A 15276-nucleotide genomic window follows, 5' to 3' on the forward strand; every position below is an offset into this window, starting at 1 on the left:
GATGGAAGGTTTTCTTTTAAAACAGAGACTACGCTCCCTTGGTGCTCTGTCTAATGGTGGCATGAACATGACATACCAACTGTTCTTGCTGTGACAATTCCGTATTGTTTTCTATTCCACTGCAGATAGCCTGAAGGGGACTTGCTGGCTTAACATCCAAGACGGTCGCTGTGAAGTCAACATCAATGGTGCTACATTGAAATCTGAATGTTGTGCTACCTTAGGAGCAGCTTGGGGCAGCCCATGTGAGCGGTGTGAATCAGGTATGCTCTCATATCCTGTGTCTTTTGGGAGAAGAGAGGATGTACCGTTCAGTAGATTCTCATAATTTTCTGTATATAAAACAAGCAAACAGACAACAAAAAAACCCTATGAAACCCTATGGACCAGTTGGAGAAGGTCCAGAGGAGGGCCACAAAGATGATAAAAGGGCTGGAGCACCTCTCTTATGAGGACAGGCTTGAGAGAGTTGGGGCTGTTCAGCCTGCAGAAGAGGAGGCTCCGGGGAGACCTGATAGCGGTCTTCCAGTACCTCAAGGGGGCCTACAAGAAAGATGGGGAAAGGCTGTTTAGTAGGGCCTGTTGCGATAGGACGAGAGGTAATGGTTTTAAAATAGAGGGGGGTAGATTTAGATTGGAAATTAGGAAAAAATTTTTTACGATGCGAGTTGTAGAACACTGGAACAGGTTGCCCAGAAAGGTGGTGGAGGCCCCATCTCTGGAAACGTTCAAGGCCAGGCTGGATGAGGCTCTGAGCAACCTGACCTAGTCAGGGATGTCCCTGCTCCTTGCAGGGGGGTTGGACTAGATGACCTTTGAAGGTCCCTTCCAACCCTAACCATTCTATGATTCTATGATTCTATGATTCTATGATTCTATGAAATGAAGTTGTCTTATGTAGTATCACTTTCAATCTCCACCATCAGAGATCGTTGTTGGTCTTTGAAGTTACCGGGAAGTAACATGTAAAGAAATCTTTTAATAATTATATACATTTCATTTCCAGAGGGACTGTGTATTGGGGTAGAGAAGTAAGGACTACAATAATAAAGTGAAATATCTGGTAAAACTATTGAGGGCTTTTTATGTTGTAGGCTTTTAACACATTTTCCAGCTGTTTTCAAACACATAGCTTATGTACAATTATTGATTGCAAAGTAGTAGTACTACTGTTAGATTACAGGGCTAGGTCTAGAAGTTGGAAACAGGAATGCAAAATGTGTGCTCTTGTTTGTGGATAAAATACTACGCTGCATTCTACACATATGGCTTGAATTATGCCATTTGCAGCTGAACCAGGGTCAGAACATTTTAGCCTTTCATTTTTAATTGGAACAATAGCTATGGGCACATGTATGCCATCTAACAAGCATGGTGCAAACAATATCCAACAGACCTCTTAACATTGCAGTGCAGTATAGGGGAAAGATACTACTTTGGACTCCAGGAAACAGCATGGTCAAGTTAGACTGGTAAAACTAATAAAAAACTTATCAATCTAGAGAGCTAATTAGCTCAGACTGGGTACGTTTGGCCATTTAATTTCCTATTCTCTAATTAGTTAAATTTCAGCAAGCTTTCATATCCCTACATCATGCTATGTTTTATATGCATATCCTAAAGTAATGTTGTTACTCAGGTCCTTTTTAAGCTGCAGTGGAAAAAGAGCCTGTAGTGATACTGGCATCACTAAAGCTTTAAATCTTCAGGCAACTTTACAGGAAATTTACCTTCAGCTGCATCTGAGTGCAGAGGTTGGTATGATTAGATGCTGAGCATTCTGGTAAGCATTAAGGAAAGCCCATGAGAAAGTAATTACTAAGATTTAATTGCCTCACCCTATTCACTTGTTTTCAGTAAGACGTATGTCAGTGTTTTTCTTGATTGAGGCTAGAGCATTCACCACCTCATACAGTCAAATTATTAGACAATTCTGAAGATACATTTATTTTTTAATTATTTACTCCTATATTTCTGTCATTCTAAAGCAGTGATATATCTTTCTGACTTGATTCTAGACACAGCTTGCTCAAGAGGATTTGCACGAGTGAAGGGGGTTACCTGTGAAGGTGAAATTTTTGCTTCTTACTCAAGATGTCCTTTTTTTTTTCCTTTGAAAATTAGATAAAAGGGGATTTATTGTGTTGTTGGTTTTGTTCAGGCATGACCATATTGATCTTTGATGAATAGCTTCACAGTTACTGACTGTTGGGAAGTGTTATGTTACACTGTTTGTTGAAGAATATCAAAATGATGAAAAGAGAATGTAACTATTCCTTCAGAATACATTTAAGCCCTTTAGTTTTTCCTTTCTCTTGGGTGTATCATCTTATCTTAGAGAAGAGAATGTGGCATCTTAGTGCCCTGTGACTTGAAGATCTTGCAAGGAGTCCCTTAAGACTGAGCAGGACGCTGGTTCAGAACAGCATTCAGACCCTAATAAAGCTAGATGAGAGCATCTCATGTTCTTTCATGCAGCTTAAATTCTCAATAAAGCTGTAGCTGTCTCCTTCAAGTCAGCATGTATCTCAACTCTTTCTTTCCCCAACAGATATAAATGAGTGTGATGTTTTCCCGGGTGTTTGTCCCAATGGACGATGCATCAACAGCAGAGGCTCATTTCGCTGCGAGTGCCCTGAAGGACTGACACTAGATGGAACAGGGCGAGTGTGTTTAGGTAAGAGCGCACTCAACTCTGCTAGCTTTTTATCTGTGTCCAACAGTTTTCCAAAATCATTCTCTAAGGGTGGGTGAAAGGATATTGGTTTGTTTCTGAATTCCTCTCAAAGCAGTTTATTAAGCATATGTTTTAGTTTATGCCTGCTTAGACATCATAGAATCATAGAATGGTTAGAGTTGGAAGGGACCTTCAAAGGTCATGTAGTCCAACCCCCCTGCAAGGAGCAGGGACATCCCTGACTAGGTCAGGTTGCTCAGAGCCTCATCCAACCTGGCCTTGAACATTTCCAGGGATGGGGCTTCCACCACCTCTCTGGGCAACCTGTTCCAGTGTTCTACAATTCACATTGTGAAAATTTTTTTCCTAATACCCAACCTAAATCTATTTTATTTTAAAACCATTACCCCTCGTCCTGTCACAACAGGCCCTACTGAACAGCCTCTCCCCGTCTTTCTTATAAGCCCTCTTGAGGTACTGGAAGACTGCTATCAGGTCTCCTCAGAGCCTCCTCTTCTCCAGGCTGAACAGCCCCAACTCTCTCAGCCTGTCCTCATAGGAAAGGTGCTCCAGTCCTCTTATCATCTTTGTGGCCCTCTTCTGGACCTTCTCCAGCTGGTCCATGTCTTTATGTTGGGGACTCCACAGCTGGACACAGTACTCCAGGTGGGGTCTCACCAGGGCAGAGTAGAGGGGGAGAATCACCTCCCTCAACCTGCTGGCCATGCTCCTCTTGATGTAGCCTAGGATGCGGTTGGCCTTCTGGGCCGCAAGGGTGCATTGCTGGCTCATGTTGAGCTTCTCATCCACCAGCACTCCCAAGTCCTTCTCCTCAGGGCTGCTCTCAATCCATTCTCCGCCCAGCCTGTATTTGCACCTGGGATTACCACGACCCAGGTGCAGGACCTTGCACTTGGCCTGGTTGAACTTCATGAGGTTGGCACGGGCCCACCTCTCCAGCCTGTCAAGGTCCCTCTGGATGGCATCCCTTCCTTCCAGTGTGTTGACGGCACCACACAGCTCGGTGGAAAAAAAAAAAAAAGTTGAATTTTTCAATCAGTATAAATATCTCAGAAGAAAGATACAATTCAAACCTAGTCTGCCTGGATGCACATATCCATTGTGTTTGTGCATATCATATGCAGTTTTATATGTTAGGTTTTACCTAATATTCCACACCCCCCAGCCTCCCCAAACTTAGTAATTCTGTTGCTAGTCATTGGCATCTCTGGCCATCAACTCTTTATTATTTCTCAATGAGAAATCCTGGGCTGCATCAAGAGAAGCATGGCCACCAGGTCGAGGGAGGTGATTCTCCCCCTCTACTCTGCCCTGGTGAGACCCCACCTGGAGTACTGTGTCCGGTTCTGGAGCCCCCAGCACAAGAAGGACATGGACCAGTTGGAGAAGGTCCAGAGGAGGGCCACGAAGATGATAAAAGGGCTGGAGCACCTCTCTTATGAGGACAGGCTGAGAGAGTTGGGGCTGTTCAGCCTGGAAAGGAGGAGGCTCCGGGGAGACCTGATAGTGGTCTTCCAGTACCTCAAGGGGGCCTACAAGAAAGATGGGGAAAGGCTGTTTAGTAGGGCCTGTTGCGATAGGACGAGAGGTAATGGTTTTAAAATAGAGGGGGGTAGATTTAGACTAGAAATTAGGAAAAAATTTTTTACGATGCGACTTATAGAACACTGGAGCAGGTTGCCCAGAAAGGTGGTGGAGGCCCCATCTCTGGAAACGTTCAAGGCCAGGCTGGATGAGGCTCTGAGCAACCTGACCTAGTCAGGGATGTCCCTGCTCCTTGCAGGGGGGTTGGACTAGATGACCTTTGAAGGTCCCTTCCAACCCTAACCATTCTATGATTCTATGATTCTATGAATTTAATTGTAGTTGATAGATATAGCAAAAAGTTCGAACAAAGGAGCCATTTCTAAGCAAGACACAGGAGTCCTTTACCCTCAAAGCCATGTTCCATTTTCTTATTTTAATGAAAAAATTACAAAATGACCTTTTATATTACAAGATACATGCCTTCTTCTACACAACACAAGAACTGTGCTCTATGTCATGTATTTCTGAAATATGTGTATTTCCTGCAGGATCCACTGCAGTAATTTTAGTGCAAACAAAGACTAAATAGCAGTATGTTTACTGAATCTCTGGAAATGAAAATAAATAGGATCTTGATGTGGAATCGTTTAGAGGAAACGATATGTATTCTTTGAACAATTTCCATTTCTTGTACTTGCTTCTAAATTGTTTAATTTCAGATATGCGCAAGGTAAATTTATATTATAAAACTGCACAACTTTGAAGGGCTTGTATGGAAAACAGTTCAACAGCTCATCTGTGTTATTTTTTAGATCTTGCATCTTCTCCAAAGCTTTTTGCATTAAGCATTTAAGAGTTCTGTTAGGTTTGCTGAAGGCTATCTTCCAGTCCAATATATCACATGAAAGATTAATGCTTATATTATCCTAAAAATACAGCTTAAGTTCCAGTCCATTTGAGTCTGTCAGAAGGCTCTAGAATGTGTCCAGAGTTTTTTATCAGATATGTGTCCTTGTGATCTTCCTTACAATGAAAAATTTCCTGGAGAGCATTAAACTACCAGTAAATTTCTGTATAGTATCACAGACATCGTCTCTAACACGGCTCTAATTGGTACTGCCCATTTCCCATCATTGGTATTATTTGCCAGATTTTTGGAATTTGGGCATAGAAATTCTCCTATGTTGTAGAGATTAGCATGTAGAGACTTAAAACCTCATTTTTAATACCAATTTTGTATTTTAACAAGTACTAAAATTTTGTCTTAGAAATTTTAAACTGTTTTTCTTTACTGAAAAACAAATAGATGAAAAGTGTGGAATGTACCTGTGCTTTTAAATGGGTTATTATTGTTATTTTTTACTATATTTGAGATATAGAAAAGCTGATTTTTTTTTCTGTGTGCAGACCAGTGTGTGGTACTTTTCCTACCAGCTGGGTGTGCAAGTACTAATTTTGCGAACATACTTGGTTGATCTATCTTTTGGTTGACCTGCTTTTCTGCAAATGGGACCTTTGAGTATAACCATTATTAGTTTTTCTGGAAACTATGTTGTTTTCCTCTGCTAAATGGTGTTAAAGTAAGCCTAACAACAGTCAGGGTTTTTTTTCTATATTCCTTGTATTATTAAAATGGTTTAATAGTATAAACATGGGTAGGATTTTAATTTTTTTTACCATGAATGCAGGTCAATTGACAAGTGAGGATACGTAAAACGGTAAAGAAATACATGCCTTTGTCCAATCAAATACACATAGAAACCTAAAAAGCACAATCATGTCAGAGTAATGGAGCATCTTGGTATTGAGAGACAACAGAAGAAATGCTTGTGCTTAAATGTGGTTCGGCACAGATCCAGAAACTTAACTATAGTCCAGTATTAGCAACTTCGAAGGGTTGAACATTGTGCAGAAGTGTAGAGTCTTGAGCAGAAATCTGTCTCCCAGAAACAAAGCCTCACATGGACTGGTGCCTCAGAAACAGATGCTTCTGAAAACCAGAAAACTTCGACAAAGGATAAAATGCCTGTTTGTTGTTGTAAAATGAGCAGATATTCGCATGGAGCAGTGCTACCTGAAATGGGATGAAGATGAGTGTATTCAGTCTGTGCCTGGCAAGTTTCGTATGGATGCCTGCTGCTGTGCTGTGGGGGCTGCCTGGGGCTCCGACTGTGAGGAATGTCCTAAGCCTGGCACCAAGGAATATGAGGCTCTGTGCCCCAGAGGTCCTGGCTTTTCCAACAGAGGAGATATCCTAACTGGCAGGCCTTTTTATAAAGGTATGGGTTCATTCTTGCATCTCAAAATGAATTCTAAGTATATCTGGGTGAATATTCTAAGAAAATGCCAGGATTTGTGTCTATGTTTGTTATGTACTTGAGATGAGAGATGTTATAAAGATGTTTATCTGAAAGAGCTGACCTTACAGGTGGGAAACTCGCTGCTTGCGTGCTGCTCACCAGTGTTACAGGATCCTAAAAGAAAAAGGTGTAAAGTTTGAATGTAGTAAGGAGAAAAAGGAAATTACTATGACAGGACTGAAGAGAGGGGAGCTCTAAATGATGAGAATAACAGAAAATACGCACGTTTTTCAAGTAGTGCTTTGCTCAGAGACACTCAGAAGTGCCTCTACCTCAGCATGGGGTAGATAGCTCCATGGGCCACTGTCCCTCAGAGTGTTCCTCCACCTGTTTAGGTCACCTGTAGGCCACAGTCCCTCAGACATGTCCCTGCAGTGGCATGGGTCGCCCTCAGCTGCAGTCTCTCAGGGGTGTACCTGCCCTCGTGTGGGTCGTTCACAGTCTGCAGTCTCTCAGAGGCGTCTCTGCCCTGACTTAGGTCCTCCAGGGTGGCCAAGGCCCTCAGGGGTTCCTTGTCAGACATGGAGTTCTGCCTTCCAAGAGTGCATCTGCAGTTGTGTCTCCAACAACACCTCCTCGTGCTTGCCTCCTCCTTTTCGTTTTTCCATCCTCCTACACTCCTGTGTAGGAGTCGGCCATCCCTCTAGTTCCCTGCCACCCAAACCCTGCCTTTTATGCTGAATACAGTTGGTGAGAAGGAACAAGAAATTCCCATTAATTATATATATATATATATTTGTGCTTAAGAATTCTCTTTTCTTTTGTTTTTATTTCATAGATATCAATGAATGTAAAGTGTTCCCTGGTATGTGCATGAATGGTAAATGCAGAAACACAATTGGAACTTTCAAATGCAGATGTAACAGTGGGTTTACTTTAGATATGGAGGAAAGAAACTGTACAGGTAAGTTTAGCATTTTCTTCAGTTTTTCCTAGAATCATAGAGTATACCAGGATGAAAGGGACTTCAAAAGATAATCTGCTCCAACCTTTTGTGGGAAAGGAAGCCTAGGTGAGATTATCTAGCACTCTGTCTGTCTTGAAAACATGCAGTGATGGTGACACTACCATATCCCTGGGGCATTTTAAAGAAATTGCGCTTGTTGCATAGCTTGTTGATCTGCACACTTAATGTCATTAATTTCCTTCCATTTCTAAGAGCTTAATCTTTGGACAGAATGGCCACCTGTCTTAAGTTTCCCTTTCAGAAAGTGATTCTGTAATATATGTAACATTCTTCTTGTATGCATACTTTAGGAATTTTTTTTTAGTTGATGTTAAAGGTGCTTAGGTCATGCTCTATCAGGACAACTTGAAAAATCAATAAGGATCACCAGCAAAGCCAATTTCAATGTTTTAACAAACAGATTAACTTAATTTACATTCCTTACTCTCTGGTCGTTGTATTACCAAATGAAATTAGAGACTCCACTGCAAATTAATTTTCATTTAGATTTGATAGCCAGGCACACACAGGCACCTCTGCAATTCTCACATCAGCGCAGCATTAACTCAAGAAGAGATATACATTTAATTTAAAAGTTTAATATTTTGTTATTTACTGCCTGGAAGAACTGAAACAGAAGATAGCTTGATAGTTTTTTGGTTATGAGAACCTGGATACCTGCATTGTGGGTGGCTCTGTGCTGAAAATGAAGGAGGTTTTGTTATACCACCCAGGCGTCTATGAGTCAGTCTGAGTAATATGAAGTGTGGGTGGTAAGACATGTTAACTGAGGTTGGTCTGGATGTTAATATTGCCCTAGTTGGTGATTTTCTTGTTTTTATAGTGATTGCATTGATGAGAAATGCGTTTAACAAACTTTATTTCTAAAGTAATAAGAATAGGTCAAAAAACTTCTCCCTACAAAAGCTTTTTTTGGTTCTCTTTTCCATTAAAAGTTTGTTCTGATGAAAATGTTCTACTGAGCAGCTGTAGAGAACCAGTTGTTAAGAAATGGAAGACTTTATTTTTGTTTTAAATTAGCAACAAAATATTTTATGAAGCCCTCAGGCTTCGTACTCTGTAATATCTCAGGCCCACCACATGGGTTACCAGCTGACACCTCCACACATCTGTATTTGAGGACTGAAGTATCTTCACTTGGCAGAAACCTGGCCATAGAGAGTGACACAGAGGCAAAAGAGACTCTTGCTTGTGGTGAAAAAAATAAATGTTTTAAATCTTTAGCAATTTCTGTAGTTAAGCTTATTAACTTAACTTGCTCCTAGGACTTCTTGGATGACAGAACCAATCCTATGGCCTATTCTGGACTAATGTCTTAATTGTTTCGAATATTCTGTTATTTTTATTCCCTGTAAAGACTTAGTGATTTCTTAATACGTAAAAATTAATGACACAGTAGTGTATGAAGGTGAAGGTAGAGGGTATAGTGGAGAACAGGAAACAAGGACACTGAACCCTATTTCACCCGAAAACCACTCTCTTCCTAGAGTAAGGAAGAGAGAAGTCTGGAAAGATGTGAAGAGATAGTAAATAGCAGGCTATCCAGTTCTTTCCAGTCCTCTCCTTCAACACTGACCTGTTTCACCGGATCATATCCATATTACAAATTCTTCTTCAGCTTCCTGCCTCACTACCAGTGTGTCTTACAAAGAGCTCTTCCTGCTCTTCTCTTTTTAGCTTCTACAAACCTGATGTAGTTTTCCACAGTAAGTTTCATTCAAACTTAACTAGTAAGATAGCCAGTGAACTGTAAATCTGGCTTTCAAAGGAGCTACTTTAATTCCTAATGGAAAGGGTATCTGTAAGCTTATTACTGGATAAATTTCTTCGTAATGAGGAATTTGATATCAATGGCACTGCAGTCATGGAGTCAGTTGGTACCTCTGTAATTATAACAACTAAGAGTTTCTTAAAGTTAGTAATTTCCTTAGAATTCTAACCTTAAATTACACTTTATGGAAGCCTACTTGTTACATAGTTTAATCTATAGTTGAGAGCTCTGAAGGGATTGCATTATGAATCTTTCACAAACTGTTTCAGGTAGTCAGCTATTCCTTTAAATATTAAATTAATTTCATTTTTCTCTGTTGATTTATATACTAGATATGATTTCTGTAGAGTTAATTTATAATGGCTGAGTATTCACTTCTGTGAAAAGCAGGAAAACCTTAAACTCTGATTTTTCTGTCTCTCTATTATTATAAAATAGACATTGATGAGTGCCGGATCTCACCAGACTTATGTGGAAGTGGTACCTGTGTCAACACTCCTGGAAGCTTTGAGTGTGAGTGCTTTGATGGTTACGAAAGTGGATTTATGATGATGAAGAATTGTATGGGTAAGTGTTGCCAGGATGACTCCAAGTCTACCCATTTACTGTACTCTGTACTATACTAGCTCTGCTCCACTGAACGCTTCCTGTGTATGATTGTTGTGACTTCTTGAATGAATGAGACAGATACACACTTTACAGAACAGATAACTGAACAATGAATATAGCTTTGCGTGTTCTTTTTGCTAATTACTTTTACACATATCTGTATAGATATTTTAGAATGGCAGCAACTGTTCATTCTTGTAGTTTAAAAGTGGGTAATGAAGTATCCAAACATTTGGTAAAGTTAGAAATAGGAGGCTGGAGTTTCAAAAGTATGTGATTAACTTTTTCTTAATTCTTCTAAAGCACAAGAAATTCTCAGAGCATTTCCTGAAAAATCACATCTTTCTAGTCTGTCTAAAGCTATAAGAATAGATATGGAGACACCAAAAGTTAATAACCACTTTAAAAAATCTTGAGTTAGTATTGTGGAATACTTCATAAAAACTATCATGAAATATAAAATGGAAATTAAAAGTCTTGAGATTTTCATCTTGATGAGGCTGAACAAGTCCTCCTCCTTGCCCTTCTTTAAGATTGGATTGACATTTGCTCTCCTCCCACCCTAAAGATCCTTGCCTAATTTCCATGACCTTTGACGGACAGTCAGTAATTTCAAAATTACATTGGCCAGCTCGATTTCAGCTTTGCTAACCCAATCCCTGCACGCTCAGACAGTGCTTCTGCACTTTTCCTGCAACATTTGTCCTTGCTTTTGCTTACTTCATACTTCCCTTTTATGTTTGAGTTTTGTCAGGAGCTTTTATGTTCATAATTAAACTCAAATAAGTGGTCCTAAGCCCCTGTGTGGCAGGAGGCCATGCAGGCCTCCTCTCACCTTTACTTGATTTCCTGCAAGTTGTGGTGCTTTTAGACTCCAGACGTCATTTAAAAAATCATTGCCTGAATCACAGGTGAGCATAACAAAGAAACTAAACTATGGAAGCTGAATAGCCTTAATGAGAGACAGGGTAAAAATGCGGAGAGTCAGTACTGTATGGTGGAGACGTTATCTGTAAGACACAGGCAGGGAAGCAAGACATCAGATAAATAAGCAGAGAGTGAGGCAATAGGAAGAGAAATTACTTATTGAGGGCCTTTTGCAGGAAGCAAGAATAAGAGGGCATAACATTCAATTAAAACATTTTTGAGCTATGAGGACTATTCAAGGAGGAGTATAGCAGAAGAGATGTTGAATTATATCATCAAGCAGTTTATACCCTCATGGGAATAACCTGCAAAATTCAATGAAATCTCAGCTAAATTCTCAGGCTAATGAAAGATAACACTAGTCTGCCTATCTGAAGAAAAATCTCTGGTTTCAAGGATAGGTGGCCATAATGTTTCCTGGAGTTCAAAAATGTGAGTGCATCCTGCACCTTGAACGTCTTTTGGTCATATATCTTTTCATCCCCACTGTTCTTCTCAGATTTATGAGTCAAATATTCAGTTTGCTGTTATAAGATGTAGCAGGCATATTTCTCAGCCAGACAATGGCATACACAAGAGTTATCAAACTGAGTAGCTATTTAGTTAAAAGTTTACATACATATCCCTGTTAACAGCATCCGTAGACAACGATTTCAATGCATACGTAAATGGGTGTCTGGTTGCATTAAGAAGCACTTTCTTGAAAATTTCATCACATTAATACATTGTTCTAAATGGCAACCATCAAAACAGTTGCTGTCTTTTCTTGTGTCCTGTGTCTCCTAGAATACTTAGTTTTGAATGATGAATTTCTGATTTTCTTGAGGGGAAAGATATCCATTTTTAGAATTAATAATATATGGGGTTTTTGTTTGCCCTGTTACCAGTATGAGGAAAGAAGCAGCACTGCTGTAGTGAAACAGTCCTTTTTATTTCTGACATCCAGATGTTGTCAGTTACAGGTATTCAGAATTGCTTTTCTCTTTGTTGCTCTTTAGTAATGATTTCGTATTTGTTTATCATGGTTTTGTTGCAGATATTGATGAATGTGAACGCAACCCTTTGCTGTGTAGAGGCGGCACATGTGTGAACACCGAAGGGAGTTTTCAGTGTGACTGTCCTTCAGGACATGAGCTATCACCATCACGTGAGGAATGCATAGGTGAGTTGAACTCAGAACAGTACTCATCACCTTTCTAAGAAGAGTGGTCATTTGTGCTGTGAAATCTTCTTTTCTCTGGCAAGGATGGGGTGTCAGGATTATCTTAAATAAATGCTCCTCCTTTATATTAATATCTTCAAATTAAGAAGATATAACAGATCCTCTAAAATCTCCAGTGTCTTTAACACTGTTGGCTTCAAAGAGGAGTACTTTGCCAGGCCTCTTTGGGATTTTTTAGCAACTCAGTGGACCGTACCACTTGTGTTTGTAGCTGTCAAGTAAAATTCATACAAGCACAAAGTGAACTTCATTCCAACAGTCACCAAAAAAAAAAGTATTGTAACTTATTGAAATCCTCTTTTTTGCACATAATTCACGAAAATGGTGGAAAAATGCAAAAAACATAATGCATATTATCTCTTTGATTTCTGTATTTGATGCGTACTTCCTTCAAGAGCTGATTTAAACCAGCAGACTGTGCAGTTAATGCTCACAGACCAGAGGCAAAGAAAATCAACCTTTGGACACTGGCTTAAACATACTGTTCAGAGCTCCATACCTTGAACTGGAACATGCTAAGAACAAGAAAGAAATTGAAAAAGCCTGAAACCCACCAGTTTAAAATACTACTTCTCACCCTCTTTCCCTGGCATTTCAGCAATTAGAGTCTGCATTCTGAATAACAAGTAATTTATATGAATAATTCTTTTCTAGATGTAAATGAGTGCTCGTTAAGTGACAATCTCTGCAGAAATGGAAAGTGTGTGAACATGCTTGGAACATACCAGTGTTCCTGTAGCTCTGGGTACCAGGCCACTCCTGACAGACAAAGCTGCGTAGGCAAGTGTTGTACACCTTCACCTACGTGTTTGTACTTCAGCATATATTTTTTCATCTGTCTTTGTTTTTTTTTATTTCATACCTTCCTTTTGAAACTGAGCAGGGCCATGTGTCTACTGTTAGGCATATCATGAACTATCACGGACCCTTCTTTCAACTTTGCAATATAAAAAGGGTATAAAAAGATTGTTGCTGTACTGAACTGTGCAGAATACTTGGAGAAAAAATGTTCTTATGGTACTACTCCATTAAAATCAGAGACTTGAGCTAATGACCAGAAAATACTGCTTGGTTTCTCAATCAAGCATTGATAGTTTCTCTTTCACTTTTTCTCTTTATTGTACACATCTCTTAAGTTCTTTGCTATAGTAATGGTGAATTATGTAGTTGTCATCACATTGGTAAGGAGAACAGAGGTATTGAGGTTTTTTATTTGTTGGTTTTGTTTATTATTTTGAAAAAATACAAATTTGTGCTACATCTCAAGCTTTAATGAAATCTAAGTTTTTCAACACTTTTCTTTCTTTCCTGTCCACATGTTGGTTTTTTGTGCTTTTTTTTACATCCCTGTTAATACACAAGAACAGAAGCAACAATTAAAAGGAGCTGCTTGCTCCCACAGATGAAAATGCAGTTGCAAGAGAGAAAGCGGAACAAAATATAAATCAGAAACGGCAGAGTGAGAATAAAAATTCAGAATCATATCACTGATAGACTGTTATAACTGATAAGTAAAATGGCAAGAGAACATGACTTTTCCTTATAAAAGGAGACTTACTACTACTACTAATGTTGCTTCCCCAGATATTGATGAATGTATGATAATGAATGGAGGCTGTGACACCCACTGCACTAACTCAGAAGGCAGCTATGAATGTAGCTGCAGTGACGGCTATGCTCTAATGCCAGATGTCAGAACATGTGCAGGTAGGTTTTAATATTTCAAATGTTCCAGCATTGTATCTTTCAGACAATGGGAAGATGGTATTCTTTTAGCCAATCTGTACTAGAATGACGGAATTATTACTTGCCTTTTTTTTTTTTCAGATATTGATGAATGTGAAAACAATCCAGATATCTGTGAGGGTGGACAATGTACTAATATTCCAGGGGAATATCGCTGTCTCTGTTATGATGGATTTATGGCTTCTATGGACATGAAAACTTGTATTGGTAAGTAGCTGTATGCACCAAATTTAATGCAAGTCTAAATATTCTACAGCTCGTGTTTTAGGATGTTCTGCTGAATCCTTGACCGTGGGTATCAACACTTTGTATATTATAAAGAAAAATAATCTGTAGATCTTTCTTGCATATCACTGTAGATGTCAGGAATCATAGAAAAAAAATTGAAAAGTCTGTAAAGATGAATCAAATCACATTGTTCAAAAAATAGGAGTGATTTAACAGTAATGCTATGATTCCTCTAAAACATCTCTATTAAGAAGAGATTGAGTGCCCCAGCATTTTCTTCTCTTTCTTGTAAGTGTTTTAATTTATTCTCTCAACTACAGAAATTATCATGAATAATTCTAAAGGAAACTAAATAAAAGTATCTCGTCAAATTAACCTAACCTATTTAGTTTATCTTGGTGTTTGTATGAAGTTGCTAGCTTTTGAATTTAATATAAAGTTTCGTATGTTTCATATTTTACAGTTGTTTTGGCTATACTGTTAACATCTTTTTATATTTTGTGAGCATCTGTCAAACCTTCACTTTGCATGTGCACACACACACTGAGGAGAAACTAGTTAAATGTAATGCTGAGCAAAGCTCTTCTAAGCTCTTTCTTCCATAGTTAGAGTTGAATTTAAGATTTTATTTTCACCTTTATGTTATTCAAGGTTCTTGTTTTCAGTTTTGAGCACATACTCCATGTTTATGCAACCAGCTTGAAAGTTTAGAACTGATCTTTTCAATAATTTTTCATATTGGCCATGTTAGTAGCTGTAACATCAGAATATTTTTTCCATTTTATACACTTTTGCCTTATAGTGTGACAACTGAATATACTAGGGAAATAAAGGTTCCTGTAATGAGAATATTTAAAAGACTGACAAAATCAACCCTATTTTAAAATAAAAAAATAATTTTGATAAATTTATTTAATAACAACACACTTGTCAATGATCAGTTGTTACACAATATTGATCATTATCACTGCATATACAAAGCTGTTGGGTTTTAGCAATCACATTCTAAATTATATGCAAGTATACAACACCACAGAGCTGTTTTGGGTAGTTTGCGTTGATTGGCTTCCAGCCGTTGGTGTTGTTTAGTCACAAAGGTCAAGATAATTGGGCTTGAGCACTTGTCTGCAAGAAAAGCTGGAACTGAAGTGGTTCTGTCTTCTTCTCCAGTTTGCCATGCTTGTGTTTTAATGCTATTGCCCTCCTCACAAAAAGGACGGC

At 38.9% G+C, this 15276-nt stretch overlaps 1 protein-coding gene across 3 annotated transcripts in view; it reads left to right on the plus strand.

The window, feature by feature from the left end:
- FBN2 (fibrillin 2) overlaps positions 1 to 15276 on the plus strand; it is a 174131-nt gene that overhangs the window by 105799 nt on the left and 53056 nt on the right. For all 3 annotated transcript variants that reach the window (XM_086771566.1, XM_086771565.1, XM_086771567.1), the window contains 10 exons: positions 126 to 263; positions 2019 to 2069; positions 2552 to 2677; positions 6277 to 6504; positions 7364 to 7489; positions 9762 to 9890; positions 11896 to 12021; positions 12736 to 12861; positions 13666 to 13788; positions 13909 to 14034. In XM_086771566.1, the coding sequence (XP_086627692.1) occupies positions 126 to 263; positions 2019 to 2069; positions 2552 to 2677; positions 6277 to 6504; positions 7364 to 7489; positions 9762 to 9890; positions 11896 to 12021; positions 12736 to 12861; positions 13666 to 13788; positions 13909 to 14034 (1299 nt within the window). The remainder of the gene's footprint in view (positions 1 to 125; positions 264 to 2018; positions 2070 to 2551; positions 2678 to 6276; positions 6505 to 7363; positions 7490 to 9761; positions 9891 to 11895; positions 12022 to 12735; positions 12862 to 13665; positions 13789 to 13908; positions 14035 to 15276) is intronic.

Source organism: Chlamydotis macqueenii, chromosome Z (assembly GCF_036417535.1).
Source record: "Chlamydotis macqueenii isolate bChlMac1 chromosome Z, bChlMac1.mat, whole genome shotgun sequence".
Classification (NCBI taxonomy): Eukaryota; Metazoa; Chordata; class Aves; order Otidiformes; family Otididae; genus Chlamydotis; species Chlamydotis macqueenii.